Source organism: Centruroides vittatus, unplaced genomic scaffold, assembly GCF_030686945.1.
Source record: "Centruroides vittatus isolate TY-2023 unplaced genomic scaffold, ASM3068694v2 contig_2837, whole genome shotgun sequence".
NCBI classification, from domain to species: Eukaryota; Metazoa; Arthropoda; class Arachnida; order Scorpiones; family Buthidae; genus Centruroides; species Centruroides vittatus.
Window position 1 is genome coordinate 95,260 of NW_027121807.1, and position 19,923 is coordinate 115,182.

Sequence of the window (19,923 nt, forward strand, 5' to 3'; positions counted from 1 at the left end):
TCGGATGTGAAGATTATCACTACAGCTGCAGGATCTACCACAAGCATGGCTAATGTATCAATCCCTCTTAAGATTGGAAACCTGACAAAAAACATTACTTTACATGTAGTATCCAGGTATTTCCCTTATTTAATTTTATCTTATCCAGACATTAGAAAATTTAGTCTTGTCATAGATTCTAGTCTTAATCAGATCTCCCAAAATCAGACTATCCTAGCATTAGATCCTAATACTTTTGAAGTACGTTCAAATCACTCTAGTTCCACAAATAGTTACTATAGTAGAGACATTAATCATTTTTGTAATAGAATAAGTAAAAATAGTAATAGCTTATATAAGATAGATCAGAAGGAGACCCCTCAGGCTCCTAACCTTGTCTTCCCACCTCCTTTGGCTCAAAATGCAGCAGGAACTTGTAGGGGTAGGAATAGTTCTACTTCCTTAAAGGAATCTCTGTTAAATATTTTTAACATTAGGGATGTTGTTAACCCTAATCTGAAGGATGATCAGAAGCAGAAGCTAAAGAGCATTGTTTTAGGATTTCGGGAAGTTTTTTCTGCTGAGAAGTTTTCAGTGCCAGCCCTAAAAATAGCTTCCCCTAGAATATTACTTAAAGACGAAAGACCCATAACTTTAAAACCTTACAGAGCATCTTACCGTGATAGGGAAGAGATTGATAGACAGGTGGAACTATTGCTAAAGTCGGGATTGATTGAACCATCGTCGTCCCCTTACGCTGCCCCAGTCACATTAGCCAAGAAAAGAGATGAGGGAAAAACTAGATTATGTATGGATTATAGGAAGTTAAACGAGAGGATTAAAGTTAACAATGAACCTATTCCCAGAATAGATGAGCTACTGGATAGACTTATAGGTGCGAAAATATTTTCTACGGTAGATATTCTGTCAGCCTATTGGCAGGTTCCTCTCCATTCTGAAGACAAAGAACTAACTGCCTTTGTAACGAATTCTGGTCATTTCCAGTGGAATCGTTTACCATTTGGCCTAAAGACTTCACCCCAGATTTTTCAGCTAGTTCTAAAAAATATCCTAAATAAATATAGATTTCCTTTTCTCATCAATTATTTTGATGACTTGTTAATTTTTAGTCAGAACGTGGACGAACACCTAAAACATTTAACACAAGTATTTGAATTATGTTCAAGGGAGGGTCTCTACTTAAATCTTAAAAAATGTCAGTTTGTTAGATCTGAAATCAATTACCTTGGGTTCAACATCCAACCAGAAAGTTACTCCCCCTCATTACCAAATATAGAAACAATACAAAAGTTAAAATGTCCAACCAATATCAAACAATTACAGGGCTTTTTAGGGTCCATAAACCATTACCATCGATTTATTCCAAATTATGCAAATTTAAGAGCTCCTCTAAATAAGCTCCTAAAGAAAAATCAAAACTGGGTTTGGACGACTAAATGTCAAGAATCTTTTGAGAAATTAAAAAGAGCACTTATCTCCAGACCCATCTTAAACATGTATAACCCTTTGCTTCCTACACATCTTTATACAGATGCTAGCGGAGATGGTATAGGGAGTATCTTGAAACAGGAACACCCTGTTAAAGGATTACTTCCTATTGCCTATTTCTCCAGGTCCTTACGTGAATATGAAAAAAGCTACACCATTAGTGAGAGAGAATGCCTTGCAATTGTAGCATCTATTGAAAAGTTTCACTTTTATCTTCATGATATCTATTTCACCATACACACTGATCATCAGGCTTTACAGTGGCTGAAAGGTATAAAAAACCCATCTGGAAGGTTATTTAGATGGTCTTTGAAACTAAGCATGTATCAGTATGATATTAAACATCAGAAGGGAAGCCAGAATGTAGAAGCTGATTATTTATCCAGAGCCCCCGTGAGCCATTTTGTTACCACTGAGGAAGTCCTTTCCAACCAGGATACCTCATTACTCACCTCACCCAAATTCTTCCGAGATCGTGAAGATGTAATCTGTATCAGAAAGAAGGGATTTACAAAGAAAGTCATACCTCCATCGCTTCAATACAAGGTGCTATCCAGGGCACATGCACACTATGGTCACCCAGGTATAACACAGATGCTGAAACTAATTAGTCCACGTTACTATTGGCCGAATGTCATCAACGATGTTGTAGAGTTTGTTAAACATTGTGATGCTTGTCAGAAAGCAAAGACATACAACCATAAAAGGTTTGGCTTGTTAGGTGATTTACCTTCATCAAAAGCTCCATTTGACATGTTATCTATGGACACTGTCTCTGGAATGCAAAGATACGGATCTACTAAAGGCTACCTTCATGTTGCCATCGATCACTTTTCTAGGTTTGCTTGGTGTTTTCCATCCAAATCTACTTCTATAAACGCCTACATAGATTGTCTAGGCAAAATATTACAGACAGGCAGCCCGAAACGTCTACTAACAGATAGAGCACCTTCATTTACCTCCTCTAGATTCAGAAGATATTTAGAAAAGAATGGAATCAAACAACATCTAACAAGTACTCAGCGACCTCAGCACAACGGGATAGTTGAGAGACTAAACGCCACACTTGTCTCTAGACTAAGAATAAAATATTCAGAGAATCCAAAACGATCCTGGACTCAAATGTTACGTGACGTTGTGAAAGAATACAATCAAACGCCTCATACTATAACAGGATTCCCTCCAATGTTTTTAATGTACGGAGAAATCCCCGATTCACCTGACAACTTGAATTATCCCTCTCTCAGCGAAGCACGTAAGATTGCCACCGAAAGAACTGAAATAGCTCATGAAAGAAACAGAGATAAATATAATAGTCAACACCAAACTCCAAACTTCAAAGTAGGAGACCAAATACTACTACAAACCTTTTTCCATCCCGACCAAGGAAAACTTGCTCCAAAGTATCATGGACCTTTCACCATATTAAAGATAGTATCTCCTTGTAACGTAGAAATAGACAGACCTGTCCAATCATTAAATAAATTAACTGATATTGTAAATGTAGATAAAATTATACCGTATTATAATCCAACCAACTTTAGAGTTCAAGCCGATAAATTGTATAACACCCAGCCCAACCTCCCTGAGGCTCCATGATGTCGCCTTTTCAGGAGGGGGGCATTTAACATATTTTAAATTTTGTATATATTTTTGTATATTTTTCTGTAATTTACTTTGTTAATCTCGCCCCTTTTGGAATGAGGTTAACAACACCAATAAAGAATAAAGGAGAGTTCGAGTGAGGACCTGAAAGTGAACGGACGTGTTTTTATGGTCTCCAATTTTCTTTTGTCTTGCTAACCCTACACTCGACCCCACGACTACGACTGCAAAATAATACGACATATATATATACAACCAGACAACACAGTCTCCATTATCCTCACAGTTTTCCATGTCTGCTCCCGGTGTTCCGCAGCATCCAGTAAATCTGCAAACGACAACAGAGATTAGTAGGAATTGATACAAGTAAATTGCCACCAATCGATGAAAATAGGGAAGAAACAGTTAATTTTTAACATAAAAAATACTGGGATTTTTGATGATAAAAAAATCAGTCTAATTAAAAATTCTCTGTGATAAGATAAGGATCTTATTTAGGACAAGGGAAAATTTAATTTTAATGCAGTTTCTCTCAATTAAATCTTACGCTCTGTTGAGCTGTTATCCAAAAACTAGTTAATTAAGATTTTCATCAAATTACTGAATTTTGCATTCATCAGATATTTTGTTTTCTACGTCGTTATCAAATTTAACACTTCAACAGAAGAAAATTTTTCATCCTCTCCTCTCTCTCAACTGTTGACAAATATGCTTAGAATGTGTTTATTACGGAGAAAACATTTATAAATTGCTCTTTCCTCCTTAATAACTATTTATAATAAATTATCGGGAAGTGCTGTCCTTTATTTACAGATAATTTGAATGTGTTGAAGGTAGAGAGAGCAAGAAAAAACTGGAAAAAACCCGAATTTAGATGAAGGTGTGGAAAAAGTCTAATTGAACAAAGTTAGTTTAGATGTTTAATTAGTTAAAAAATTGAATAAAATTACAATTTAAATACAAATTTTCTTTAAAATATTGAATAAAAACTCGTTAAAAGCAAAAAAAGACAAGTTAAATTACTAATAGTTTTATAATTTAATTTATAACTTTGGAATAAGCCAAGAATTCTTTTTAAAGATTTTGAACTTTTAGTTAATGATTAAATTAAATTAATTTTACCTATTTTTATTTTTTGAATTTTTAAAAATTTTTCTAAAATCTCAAAAATTATTTAAAAAAATTTTTCACTTAAATTAAAAAAACTGTAGTAAAGAAGAAGAATACTAAAATTTAAGGCATAATTTTCTCGATTATGCAGCTAAAGCAATAAGAATGTTCAATTAAAATTAAAAATAGATACATAAACCTTACAAATAAATAAATAATTTCAATTGTTTTCCTTCAAATTATTCTAATATTGAAGAAGAATTAATTGATTTTTCTTATTTATATCTAATTTCAACATATGCATCAAGAATTTAATTAAATATAGTTCAGTACAAATATCAGTTTAAATATTTAGAAGTAATTCCCATATAAGACAATTGTTAAGACAATCATTTTTATGTGAATTATTTAGAAGATATCCCAAGGGATCGACTTGCGTGTAAGCTATTTCATCTTAGCAATAAATTAGTTTTAATTATTAAAAATAATTAATTTTTCATTGAAGTAATTTCCAAAACAAGAAAACTATGAGACATTCTTAAACAATACAAAGTTTAGTTAGTTACAAATTACCAAGTAATCATAATTAAAGATCAGAAGTTCAGATTTGCTGTTTCGATTTTCTGAAAAAATTTTACTTCGGATTTCAGCCGCTAGGGCGAATCTGGCGCTTCTCTTCTCGTAATATGTATATTACGTACATTTTTAGATACACGTGGAAAGCCACAAAGTTTAAGATCGTTGAAAATGATCAGTTGATCAGTCTCGTGCGTGAACTTTGCACAATTTTGCATAAAGATTGTGATTCTGCAGCACAGAAATTATGCTGCAGAATCAAATCTAGCTGCAAGATAAACAGAATTTAATATACCAATAATTCTCTACAGAACGTATGAAATATACATAGCAGCGCCAAATTTCCCCTAGCGTCTAAATTTTAAAGTAAACTCTGGAGAGAGTGCTGAACACCTACTCGTTAATTAAGGTCCTTCTGTATGTATGTTAGTTTAAAAATCTTACATTATAAAATTACATTTAAATATTAAACTTTTAACAAATGTAAATAATAAATATTTAATTAAATATTAATTTGAATTAATAATAATAACGATAATGATAATATATAATTAAAATAAAAATAATTACAATTAAAATAAATTTTCCAACAAATGATTACTTTTCTAATTTCCAGTCTAATAACCATTAAACAGTAGCTTTTCATTACCTTTTCATAATTGTCCGTTCTACACAGGTTTTGCTGTATTTGAATGTTAAAAAATGGTCTAAAATTGTATATTATTTACGTTATTAAAAGGTTAATTTTTTAGAAACATTATTCAATTTTGTTATGTAGTCAAACTTGTATAGAAGGCCACCTCTGTATGACGACCACCTCTACACGTAAGGCCATTTTTATGAAGTTTTCTGAACAGAAATGTATACAAAATAACCTTCAAAGAACGGATATATTTTTATTTTTTTTGTGAATGGTCGTTGTTCAGGGGTTTGTTATAATAAAATATAAATAATAAATTTCTACTTTCTTAATGGAAAATGAATGAAAAATGTATATGATATAATGTTTTCGAACGGTAACTTTGATTGAATGAAGCTATTTCCAGAGAACTTTATGAGATTTTTATTAAATTAAAGGGAAAATAAAACACTGACTCCATTTATTATTTAATTATTAAAAAATTTAATTAGTTTGTTATAATATTAATAATAGATATTAGGATGATATCGCTTTGAAATTTACAAAATTAAGCATTAACTGAGACTGTAAAATCAATAAAAAATTTACTTTTCCTTTTTTTAATTAGAGAAGCTCCTCAAAAAAAGGAAAGATAATTCAAGTGTAGATAGAATAATGAATTTTACGTCTGTGCATTGTATTCAATCAGATAATTTGTTGCATATTCGTAATTTTATGCAAGAATAATTGTCACAACACTTAATTGAGATTCCATCTAAAATTACAATGGAAATTCGTGACTTGAATTAAACACGAAAATTGCTATGATTATCAGTAGTTTGTTTTGCTGTTAAAATAGGAAAATTCACGGTAAACGAGATAATAGTTCATAGAATAGATAAATCACAATAGCATGTTTGGAAACTAACGATTTTCTACTCAAAACAACGATAGAGAAAGCCTAAAAATTGAGAATTGCCCAAAGGATGCTTCCCAGCATAGCGGGGAAATTCGAGGGAAAGCACGCTTTACAGGGGAAAACGATAATTAAATTTTCCACTTCACCCGAAACGATGATGGTGATAAATGAAATAATTTAACATTTATCATTAAAATAAGCCAGATTACAATTTTTCATCGATCTATCTCCCTTAAGACATATCGGATTTCTCGATTCTTTTCGTCGATCTTTATTTAAATTTATAAAAGAAAAGATAGCGAATGAAAGTAGTTAAAAAACTATTTAGATGTCGAGTGAAAAAAGAAAAAAAAGGAAAAAAATTATTATTGATTGAACGTTTCTATGAAGAAAGATGGAGTTGAATGGTGCGGATGAGAGTTTCATTAAATTAGGATTTAATAAGGAAATGCCAGTTGAAAGTGATGCACAAGAAGTCGGTCAGTGATAAATTTTCAAGAAAAACTGTTAAGATAATTTAATTAAAATTGTTTTCAGTATTTTACGATGTTTATTGGTAGTTTAAATTGTCTAATTTTCTTTAAATGACATCTAAATCCCGTATATATTCTGCTTTAATGATAAAAATACACCGTTTTAATGGCTATATATCCTTATATAATCAGTCTATTAACACGAGTTGACTTCTACCGTGTACTCTGTTTAACGTTATAAAATTTATAGCAGATAAAAGCTTGCCTTATAAATATATTCCAGAATTAATTTCTAAAATTAATGAATATATAACATTATAAAGATATAAATATTTGAAGGTCAAAATCATTAATTACATATTACAAATGCTAATCGACTAAATTAGTAAAGCACGAACGGTGTTTGATTATGTAACGCCTTTAAATATATTAAAGATATATTTATATTTAAATACAATTTACTTAATTGACATGGTTATAAATGCCCCTTACCCAGTTTATAACAGGAAATGTATGTAACTAGAGATAAAGTTAAATATCTATTTAAGAATATGCCAAGGAAGCTGTTCAAAATGTTTTAGCAAAAATTCTTTCAAATAACCTATTAAAATAATACAATAACTGTAATCACTTGCTAACAATGTAAAGAATTTGTAGTTTATTTTCCATTCAAACTGTTCATTAACGCGAAACAATAAGATTGTTAATGATCCTCCTCCTCTTCCTGTTCTCCATTTTCCATTGTTTTAAAAGATGCTGATACTGTAAGTAAGCGTGCTTCAATGTAAATTTGAAGGAAAAATATTTATTTAACTTAACTTTAATAAAGTTTTAAAGAATTCGCTTGTGATCACTTCAGTTTAACAAAGTGATGTACAGCATCTCATCTATGCAATACAATTATTAGATCTTGTTATACCAATCGAGTTTGTCTGATAAATAAGGTACAGATAAAGGATTCTGTCTTTTATCTAATTATTTAAGATGTAACCCAGAAGAATAAAACGATGTTTTAATAATTATAATGCCATTAACGTATGAAAATTCGATTATTTTTCAGAATATATCAATATTAAAGTCATAATTCAAGTTAATAAATCATCTTACCGTATCGAAAGAATCTTTCCAGAATACAAATGAGAATTGTCAATCTTTAAAACAAGAAAAAAAGAGCATCGAGAGATAACGAAGATGGATTTAGAAGTAAAAAAAATAAAAACTAAAATGAAATTTAATAAATTCATTCAAATATCAAGTTTGGATCGACCTCAGGATACTTCTCTTGATGAAATCACAGGGGAAAACAACGTAAAAATCTCCTGTAAATAAATAAATATAGGGGAGCACAAAATTAACTGATTTTTCGACCATCCTATTAAAGATTCGAAGTAAAGTAACAATACTTTTAACAAAATCATTTAAATTAAGCAAAAAATTATAACTTGACCGTGTTTTAGGACCAAAATTTGAATTGATTTTAGGAGATTTAAGTGCATTTTTTGAGTAATTCACCAAGGAAAAGAAACATAAAAAACCAAATACAACTTTAAAAAAAATCAATTTTTCTGACCAAGTCACTTTTAAATCATCCATCAAAAATTCATCAAAGATTTTGCAATAAAAATTCCTGCATCACCCCTTTTACACTAAAATATTCTAAAAGTATATTTAAGAAAAATGGAAAAAAATATCCAGAAATCTCATAAATATTCACTTGTGAAACTATAAACAGGAATCAATGTCAAAATATATTTTTCCACACATTTTCTTCTTCCTCATTTAAAATGAGGAAGAGAAAAATGATTTTTACAGAACACCAACAAGAGATTTTTACTCCCCTCTCGAGAAAAAAATAAACAACTTTAGACTATTTCTGTAATTGGAATTCAATCTTTATAAAATAATACAGAAAATGGATTTTTCAAGAAGGATTTGAGTTTATTCCTGGTAACAAAGCAGACATTAAAAATAAACATCCATAAAAGTTATTATATATAACAGGTTACCATCACTGATATTTATTAAATCATGCTTGAAGGGTTAATTATATCATCACACATTAATTCCGTGAATGATGAAATTTATCATCAAGATCACTACTTTAATTATAGGATGAGAATAATTTTAGTACTTTCCACATACCTTTTTATATACTTAACACATTAATTACCCTTATTATAACACTTTCACGTAGCTCTTCCATTTATAACACTTTTACTTAACTCTTCCATTTCAACACTTTCACTTAACTTTACTCTTTTTCAGCACTTTCACTTTACTCTTCCTCTATTATTTCCTAATACTGTACTCACTTAACTCTTCTTTTACTCCTCCCTACCCATTTCACTTACAACTCCTCCTTTAGTCTTCCCTAGCACTTTTACTTGACTCTTCCTTTCATTTTGGGTTACATTTAAGCTTCCCTTATATACATAATAAAGGAGATTATTATGTATATTTTCTTGCTACACATTTTCATATATTATTCGCTCTTCCATGCTAGTAAGCTTCAATCTATTCTTTACATACTTATAACTTACTTTCTTCTTCATACTTACCTATATACCACATTATTCTTTTCACGTGATTTGCTGATTTTGGCACTCTTAATCTATCTTTTTTCAACATTTGATTTCAATATTCAATAGAAATGACAGTTGTAGATTTACAGAAAGTTCACCGCAAGAAAAAGCAAAACAAATTTATTATTCCTGTATATAAATTCTATGAATAATATAACATTTAAAAGCAGAGAATATAATTCAATCAGTTTTCATTCTACCTTTCTTTTGGTATTCCATATCAAGACGTTGGAGGACAGGAAATTCCAATTTTCCAATCGTTCTTTCTGTAGGAGACATCCAATTTCCTGCTCCTCCGCCTACTCACAGGAAATAGGCAGGAGGCAAAACAATATATTTGAAGGGATTAACACTACGAATTTAATTCTATAGCATTAAAATCATTTTTTAGCTTCCTAAATCACGTTAAAAAGTGTTCCTGGCTTATATTTATGTGTACATGAAGCCATTTTTAAATTGTTCAAGTGCATAAGTTAAAATTAAATTACAGTTTAATTGTTATCCTTGCATCCTACAGGAAAACTAGAGAATTGATGGATAAAGTGATGCAGATAGGGAATAACTGTAATGCACCCTCAAGTATATTAGGATTCATTACAGCTGTCTTCCAGTTATGAGAATGTACTACGTTACGCTCTGTATATGTCTTACAGAGCGTAACGTAAGCATAACAATATAAACCGCATTGTTATTGTTATATACGTTGTCTAGATGGTTAAACTTGCGTTGTGTCGTACATAACGTAACAATTAGCGTGTGCATAACAACCTAAAGATGCACAACATAATACAGCTTATGTATAACAATATTAAAATAAGTAACGTAACAATGATCATGTGCGTAACATATTAATTTACAACGTAATTCTGTAATTTACTAAGAAATTTAAAGTAAAAAGCAGGAATAATACAGAAAAGCTTATTTCCTAGTAAACTAACAAAAAATAAAGAATTAATACAATAGTAGGTATAGAAACAAAAATAATATAAGGAAACTTTACAATAGAAGAGTGTAACTTTCCCAAAATGGTTGTAAACTACCAGAAAACAGGTATAAACCAGGCATGCAGAAGCAAGTAAAGCAGGTAAGTATGTAACAAGAGAATACTTAAAAGCTTCCCTATAATACAAATACCCTATAGGGAAGCTTAAACTTAACCCATAAGATGAATAGAGGCGCTTTATGAGCTGCAGCGGAGGTTTACAAGTAAAAATTCTAAGCAACAGGTTAGTGAAGCGCCAAATTATTCTAATTTTTCATAAATTAATGCGAGTAAATGGCGTTATATTCCAATATCTGTTCATCCATTAGACAATTACTATAGCCAAAATCCATTCTTATATATATCTTCCCACCCTTTATTGCCCATTATAATTGTTTATTGCCCAACTTCACAGTTTATTTCCTTAGTGTTTGGATCCTTAAACACTCCTCCATTTTATTATCCTCCCTTTAACCTTTAATGAAGGTCGACTCAAAGACATTTTTGTTGTAATCATTATCTGTTGCTAAATCTGTTACGGTGTGACTCAACAGTCGACAGCTGCTGTTACGTGAGTTTGCTAGTTATAGTTATTTGTGAAGTGAACTTTCATACGAGGATTTACTTCGCTCATTAATAACTTCATTATTCATCAGCTTACCGTACGAATTGCTTCTCATTATTTACCGTTACGTAACAGCTTCGTTACTCTTTCACCCGAATATCTTAACAATTCCTCCTCTCCCGCGAACAATTTCATTTTATAACTATAGAATTCGATATCTTGACTCGCGTGTAACTAAAGTTTAAAAGGTATAAGGAACGTAACGTAACAAGTAACATATACAGAACGTAACTTAAGCGTAACAATGTAACTTGTCTATATTGTTATACTTTTTCACGTTACATAAAAAACTAGAACGTAACATAAATGTAACAGTCTAGCAATACATAACGTAACAATAACAATCGACTGTATTAGTTGACAACGTAAACGAAAGTGCACGTAACAATGCAGCTTATGTGTAACAATATAAAATGAATAATGTAACGATGCGTGTGTGTATAACATGATAAATACATAACAATATAATAATTCTTACAACATATAATGGCTTGAACGACTTGCTTACAATAATATAAATTAAATCAGTGCAATATAACAATTGAAATATACACTCAACAATGGAAACAATAATAAAATGTAACAATACAGAAGGTAATTGAAGAAATAATTGCGAAGAACATCTATCATTTTGTTTACTATATGAAGGTATTGTATTAATACATAAGGAGAGTATTGTGCATAATTTACTTTTATACAGTAATAATATAAAGGTAAATAATTAAGTAAGTATTGTATACTTCAACAATAGCATCCTTTATGTATAATAGGCGTACGTAATAACGAAGAGAAGAACTAAACGACTCTATAAGCGAGCACATTCGAACAATTATACGCCAAGAACACATGAAAGAATCCTTCAAACTTGAGATAACAATAACCAAAGTTAACTTAATTACAGAACATATAATAATATTATTAAATCCTATACGAAAAGGAAGCAAACCGCTCCTATTTAGGATTATAATTACTTTTTCCTTCTTTGTAAATCGCTTATAATTCGGGATTAAGTATTCATAATCCGATTATAGATAATGAAAATGAAAGAGGAGAGAGACGAGAAGAAGAATAGGATCCACCCTTAACTGAATAAATGAACTCTTCTAACAGAGGGCGCTTTGGCTGTGACATCGCAGCTGCACACTCACCTGAGCTGCCACAGGCACAGGTAGATGCACCTTAGCCTTAATCCCTACTTGTTATAATTGTAAGAAGGATAACTGTTTAATAAAGCACGAGGAGGTGAGTACAGATTTTTCCTTCTAGCATCACCACCATAAAGAGGTGGTGTTTTCCGTTTTACGTGTTTTACCTTTAAAAAAAACGCTCGATTTTGGGTCTTCTTTCGGGTGATTCACCTGATATTTCTACGTTTCGGGGTTGAGATAACTGTAAACACAGGTAGAAAGTTAACACAACGGCGAATAAACAGTTAAACCGCTTGAAAACAGTAATGAAGAACGTAAAAAAAATGCATAAAATCGTGTTTGGTATGCAGAAAACGTACTACGTGTATGATTTCTGTGTGGTTTTTTTGTGACAAATCTGTCGTAATTGCATATTTTTGGGGTCTTTCCGGGAGCGAAGGGATGCTGAACGGAACAGAATGAGTAATATACAAAAGAAATCGTGCGTGAAAACAGGGATGAAGAGTGTATAAATAGTAATAAATCTCGTGTATTTCGTGTGCGAAACGTGTAAAGTGTGCAAATTTGTGTGTTTTATACATAAAACTGTGTTCTAGTTATCGAACTCTTTGAGATAATTGCGTATTTCTAGGGATGTTTCCGGGTTGCGATGCATGTAAACAGATGCAGAAAGTGGCATGTACACAGAAAATACGCACGAAAACAAAGCATGAACATGTAAATTTTATCATTTTTATGTGTTTTGTGCATAAGAATGTATTCGGATTTCAGATATTTTCTGACATAGCTACGTATGGTAAGATGCTAATGAAAAACATACAAAAAGATTTCACGCGTGAAAATAGGGATGAAGCGTTAAAAAATACGGAAAGTAATATTAAATTTCGAATTTTTCGACTGTAAAATGTGTGTATTATGTACAATATATGGTTTTTATGTCTTTTATTTAATAATTTGTTGCATATTTCTACGGGTTTTGGTGGGAGCAAACGGAGTGTACAAGGAAATCGTGCTTGAAAATAGGGATGAATTATGTAAAAAGAATATAAAATTTCGAATATTTCGATATAACATGAACACAAAACATAAAATGTACATAAAAGCAGCTAGTTTTAACAAGTTGGAAGCGCATTCTTTGGTAAAAAGTAGTGTTTTTTTATACTTTACACTCATGACGAAACATAGAACATAACTTATAGGTGGAAACATGTTTAAAATTAATGTTAATGTGTATAACATGGATGAAAAAGCGAAATTAATTGCTCATTACATGCAAGAGATGCAACACTAAAATCAACATGTAAAGATGAGGAAGAAGAGGAGAGAGGGAAGAGCAAGAGCAGAAAGAGTGAGAGGGATGCAAAAAAATAATAGATTTCGCTCCTAAACTGTGCATAACATTAAAAAAAACATAAAATGTACACATAAAGTTGAAAAATAGGGGGTTAGAAGCATATTCATCAAGAGAATTTAGGTAATAGACAGTGATTTTTGGTATTTTTCACTTATCTTACGAAACATAGAACATAATTACAGTGTGAAAACATGTTTAAAATTAATGCTAATGTTTATAACAGAGATGCAAAAGCAAAATTAATTAGAAATGTTTATTAAATGCAAAAGCTAACATCAAGAGGAGGAAGAGGAGAGAGAGAGAAAAGCAAAGATGAGGAGGAAGATAAGAGAGGGAAGAGCAAGAGCAGAGATGGAGAAGGAGGAGGATGCATATTCAAAAATATACCTAAACAAAAGCCGATTGAATAGAAAAAAAATATTAATCAAATTATTCCAAAAATCTTATTAAAACAGACAAAAATAATCTTTCGTAAATAAGCTTTTTCTTATTAAATTTCCCTATAAAAATATATATTAAAAAAATGTCATTTTTATGTTTATAAATTGCGCCGTAAAGTTAAGTAAATAGATTTTTAAAAATTCAGTATAATAAAATACAATATTTGTGTATTTTTTTGTATAGGAAAACTCATCTTGTATAGAATATTTTCTTGTTATTTATGTCCTTGTATATAGAAGAATTTGTACAGTTTTATTGAATGGAGATTCTTGTAATGCACTCATATAGTTTTCCTTTTTATTCTATAGAAAATAGAAATCTATATTCTATAAAAGATTTTATAGTTTGATAAGAGGAGATGCTGTACAATATTATTTACTAAAAATTGATATTAGAGAATAATAAATTTATCTCTCTGTTAGAAGTATTATGTTGAAGACGACAGGGAAATAACTGAGTTATTTTTACAAATTTAATGCTTGATTTTACTATTTTACAGATACTTTTGTAAATTATGGTGCATAATTTTATAAATTTAGGGTCGAATTTCGTAAATTTGGTGCATAATTATGCATAACTCCTCGTTAACGACAATGTAACAACTGTAATTAGGGCCTTTCTCGATCCCTAATGCTGGTGATGATAACAACAACACCGGAAGCATTCTAATGACAATGCTGTAACAGAGAAAGGTCTTTTTAAAATTCCTGAAAGGCCTTAAAGGCAGGGATAACATAAATCAAACAATGTAACGAGGAGAAAAGATTGCCATTGAGGCCTCCCTCCATCCTAGAATTTGGTGATGGTGGAGACATCAGGAAGGCGCCAAGATCGTTATTAAGGCCTCTCTCCACCCTCAACTGAGTTTGACGACAATGGAAACATCAGGAGGGCCTTTCAAAAATCAAACAATCCACTGAGAGTATTGATTCTTTCGGTCTAAATAATAGGAAATAGACAGAAATTATGAACACCTTAATGAGGTTTACTGTGACGAAGGAATTAAAAAAATACGTCACACAAGAAGCGTTTTTCTCATCAAATCAAAAACATGTTTACATCATCATTTTTCTGCATTCATTCGTGAAAAAATTCCACCGGGATAATTAAATCAACACACAAAAAAGTAATAATATTTTTTGTAGCCAAATATTTAATTAATTATCGTAAAATATTCATCGAATATCGGATAATACTTTTAATTTTATTAATTTACTAATGAATTAATTAAAATTTATAGAAATAAATATCGAGAGTGTTTCTCCCTGTGTTAATTTTTGATAAGCAACGTATTTGTTTAATTGTTTTTTTCTGCCCTGTTCAATTTTTATAATGAATTTCCTTAGTAGAAAAGTTCGTTAAATCGAATTTCTTCATTTAAAAAAACTTATTATAAGAGTTGTTTTTTTTTCTTCGTTATAAAAATTAACTTTATGTTTCTATATAGAAAACTATAATTTTTATGTTTCTAGTTATTATGAATTATTAAAAATTATTATTTTAATAAACAACTTTATAGAAGAATTCTTTGTAAAAAAATACTTATATAAAACATTATACTTTAAAATAATAAATATCTCAACTTTGCTATAATGAATACCATCTACAAAGCATACTACTTCGGTATAATAAACACATGTATAAAGCACACCACTTCGATGTAATGAATACCTGTATAAAGCACAAAGCACACCACTTCGGTATAATAAACACCTGTATAAAGCACACCACTTCGATACAACGAATACCTGTATAAAGCACACCACTTCGATGTAATGAATACCTGTATAAAGCACGAAACACACCACTTCGGTATAATAAACAACTGTATAAATTCCATCACTTCGATACAACGAATACCTGTATAGAGTACACCACCTCGATATGCCCTGTATACGTGTATACCTGTATAAAAACATAGAAACTCGATATATTGTTGTATTAACGTAATTGTTTATAGCATATTCAAACCTCCGAACGACGGCCACTAACAAAGAGTAAAAAAGTGGCCGTGGCTGTATAATTACTCAGATAAAATTTTTAAAATGTCACGTTTTAAAGAGGATTTCTCGTTTATGTAAATTATAAGATATCCTTGAAGTGATTAATTTTTATTTAGTTTTCTTACAAACAGGGTGGGCCAAAAGCCCGATATGTCTTTTTGAATTTAAAGTGGGTTCTTCCTAATAAAATTGCTAGGAAGCCCCCGAGTGTTGTTACACGCCATTCAGTCGTTCGGTTAACCTAACTATGGATCACCCTGTAGGCAAAATAAATGAAATTTATATAAAATTGGACAATTATAGGGTCGAACGAAAGAAAAATAAACCTGCAATGCTGTATTATATTATAATTAATACAATAATTTATTAAATTTCTGTGTTACAGATGCCGTTCAATGGTAACACTATAAGCTGTAAGTAAGATAAATAACAGCATTTTCGCAAAGTTATCCACTGAAATTACCAGATAAATTCCTTAAACGCGGGTTTCTACATATAATAAGCTTAAAATTAATTAAAAATAATGTAAATTTTAACATAATTTAAATATCAAATTACGCCAGAGCCATTCTCTGATGCGTAGTGCTTTATTAAATATTTAAAAATGTTTATTTGTATGGGAAAAAGAGGATGAAAAGGAAGAAAAGAAAAGATGATAGAGTGGGATAATGCACTTTGATATTTTAAAGTTATTATATATTAAAATTTAAAATTTAAAGTGGCTTTACTACTGTATTATACGTTAAAATGAAAATAATTGAAGTGTTTGGAAGATCAGGAGAATGATGCAGAAGATTTGGAGATCAATGAGGAAGTTCAGAAGGATGCGAATAATGAAAAGAATGATGTAAGTGATGAGGAGAAGGATGAGAAAGTTTAGAGGAGGAATGCAAAAAATTATAACAGGGATGTGGAAGATCATCAAAAGGATGTAAAAATTCAGGAGAAAGATGTAAAGTTTATAAGAAAGATGGAGAAGATCAAAAACAGATACAAAAGTTTAAGAGAAAAATACGAAAGATCAGTAGTAAGGTACAGAAGATCGGGGGAAAGATGGAAAAAGAAATATTTCTAACATTAAAGTAATTAATTGTGCTAAGTTATTTATAATATAAAAATAGTAGTTACTTATTACTTTTACAAGTTAAATGAACAGGAGGATGACAAGGAGAAGAATAAAGAAGAGGAGGATGTGAAGGATGAGGAAGAGGAGGTCGAATGATAAAAATCGTTTAAATATTAAAGCAATTAACAGTTTAAATAAATTAAAAGTCAAAACACGAAGCGAGTTTACTTTCTAAACTTTAAAATAGGAATAAGAAGAAGGAAGAGGAAGAGGAAGTAGAGTAGGAAAAACTCAACATAACTCTAAAACATTAAAGCAAATAACCATTGTAAATGATTTAAAAGTGAGAAATCGAGGAGGTAAGACGAGAAGAGGAGGAAGATGAGAAAATTTTACAGTATTAATCTTTCAAGATGCATAAATCGAGACAACTTTCCACCTTTTAACAAAACTGAAACGAGAATAGAAATACGAAGAAAAAGAAAATGATGAAAAACCTTGGAAAACTTTGAAGCAATTAATCATTGTAAATTATTTAAAATTCAAAAATTGAAGCAACTTTACAGCCTTTTCATACGTTGAAATAAATTAGTTTTTAAATTATTCTTCACAACTCGAAAAGTGGAATGTTGGAATGAAAATGTTGTACGAAATAATTAATTTTATTTTATTTTCCCTTTTCTACTAAATTTAGAAAAAAAAAGATAGAAAATAAAGTGTACATTCTGCTTACCTTTATACTCTGAAATCAATAATATTTTCTTATATTTTTACTGTTTCACTCGGTCAAAGCAGCTCGCATTCTTATCCATTACAATAATTCAGAATCCAATAAAAATAAAAATAAAATTTTCGGAATTTTTTCATCCATTTTCCTTTCGTAAAAATTCTTATTTTATTAAAAAGAAAAATAAATAAATAAATCTTAAGCTATAAAAATTTATATTAAAAATTATTTAATTAAAATTTAATAAATTCTCTTTAAATTCTTTCATAATTTTAAGTAAAACAAGTACTTAAATTTATTGTAATTAATTAGTTTTGAATATACTTTTCCCCCCTTTTCCTCCTATCTTCTTCTTCCAGATATAAAAATTAAATATTAATTTATTCATTAAATTCTTCTTTCTTTAAAACAAATTTACATTCCTCTTTATAATTTATTTAAATAATTTTTTACGGGGTGATCCGTAAGTCGGTTAACCGTTATTATGGATATAAATGCTGCTTCGTTTTTGCGATTAACCCCCTTGACCTTTATGATTTTTATTGAAAATTACATCAGAAAAACCATAATTAATTAAGTACAGGATGATACAAAGGTTAGTTAACAATTGTAAATCTTAAACTATTGTCATAAGTTAAAATATTAATTTATTCAGCTGCCTGGAATGACGGCCACCTCTAACAGCGGACATTTTACTTGGAAAGTTTTTTTTTATTTGAAATAACCTGCAAACAGCGGCCGTTTTTAATGTTAAAATTGGGTTCAAATTAATTAAGGCGTAACATATGTAAAGACATATTGATATTTTTACATGCACTTCATTGTTTTTAATGTTCTTGTATATGTTTATGAAGAAGTTGTATAGTTAATTTACTGCTTTAACAAGTTAAGCAGTTGCTGATTATTTTCAGAAAACAGTAAGTGTACTTAACAACTGCATGAACAGTAGATTATTGATTTGTAAAACTAGTCAATTTATAGAAAACCGTAGGAAAGAGTACAGGTGAAAAAGAGTAGGATTAGTGAATTCAGGAAAAAGGAATCTGTAAATGAAAGAAACAACATGAGAATAGTAAATGAAAGGAAAGCATACGGACAGTAAATGAACGAAGCAGATTGGGTACAGTTACTGAGAGGTGCAGATTGAGTACAGTGAATGAAAGGAGAAGATTGGGTTCAGTAAATGAAAGGAGCAGATTGGGTGCAGTTACTGAAAGGAGCGTATTGGATACAGTGAATGAAAGGAGAAGATTGGGTACAGTTACTGAAAGGTGCAGATTGGATGCAGTTACTGAAAGGAGCGTGTTGGGTACAGTGAATGAAAGGAGAAGATTGGGTACAGTAAATGAAAGGAGCAGATTGAGTGCAGTTACCGAAAGGAGCGTATTGGGTACAGTAAATGAAAGGAGCAGATTGGGTGCAGTTACTGAAAGGTGCAGATTGGGTGCAGTTACTGAAAGGAGCGTATTGGGTACAGTGAATGAAAGGAGCAGATTGGGTGCAGTTACTGAAAGGTGCAGATTGGGTACAGTGAATGAAAAAAGAAGATTGGGTACAGTAAATGAAAGGAGCGGATTGGGTGCAGTTACTGAAAGGTGCAGATTGAGTGCAGTTACTGAAAGGAGCGTATTGGGTACAGTGAATGAAAGGAGCAGATTGGGTTCAGTAAATGAAAGGAGCAGATTGGGTGCAGTTACTGAAAGGAGCAGATTGAGTACAGTAATTGAAAAAAACAACATGGGGACAGTGAATGAAAGAAACAACACGGGAACAGTAAATGAAAGAAACAATATGGGGACCGTGAATGGAAGAAACAACATGGGGCAGTGAATAAAAGAAAGAACATGGGGAATAAAATACTGTCTCCATACTTGCTAGGAGTAGCATAGAGACAGTATTTTATTTTAAGAAGTTATTCAGTTTATTAACTTGCAGGAATAAAATAAGAACACCGGTTTATTACATCAAGAAACTGTTCAATTTATTGATAACTGTAAAGATAGCAGTGTTTAGAACAGTATAGGAACAGCAACTCATTTATTTATTTTTTTAACTAATGAATTTATTCATAAGTACAGAAACAATAATAATCATTAGAAATTGTACGAATTTATTACCGGGCACTTTAAATAAACTATTAAATTTATGAATAAATCTAAGAAACTTATTATTCATTACTTTATTATTATTACAACTACTTATTTA

At 30.6% G+C, this 19,923-nt stretch overlaps 1 protein-coding gene across 1 annotated transcript; it reads left to right on the forward strand.

The window, feature by feature from the left end:
- The first annotated feature begins 6,711 nt into the window (after positions 1–6,711).
- Positions 6,712–19,548, forward strand: LOC136972216 (homeobox-like protein HDP1). Its single transcript, XM_067266772.1, has 2 exons — positions 6,712–6,796; positions 18,818–19,548. The coding sequence occupies exons 1-2, from the start codon at positions 6,712–6,714 to the stop codon at positions 19,546–19,548; spliced, it is 816 nt and encodes a 271-aa protein (XP_067122873.1).
- Positions 19,549–19,923: the final 375 nt, after the last annotated feature.

Coding starts and splice junctions, on each gene's coding strand:
- LOC136972216 (XM_067266772.1), top strand. CDS start 6,712: ATGGAGTTGAATGGTGCGGATGAGAGTTTCATTAAATTAGGATTTAAT. Junction 6,797..18,817: donor AAGTGATGCACAAGAAGTCG/GTCAGTGATAAA, acceptor GCATACGGACAG/TAAATGAACGAAGCAGATTG.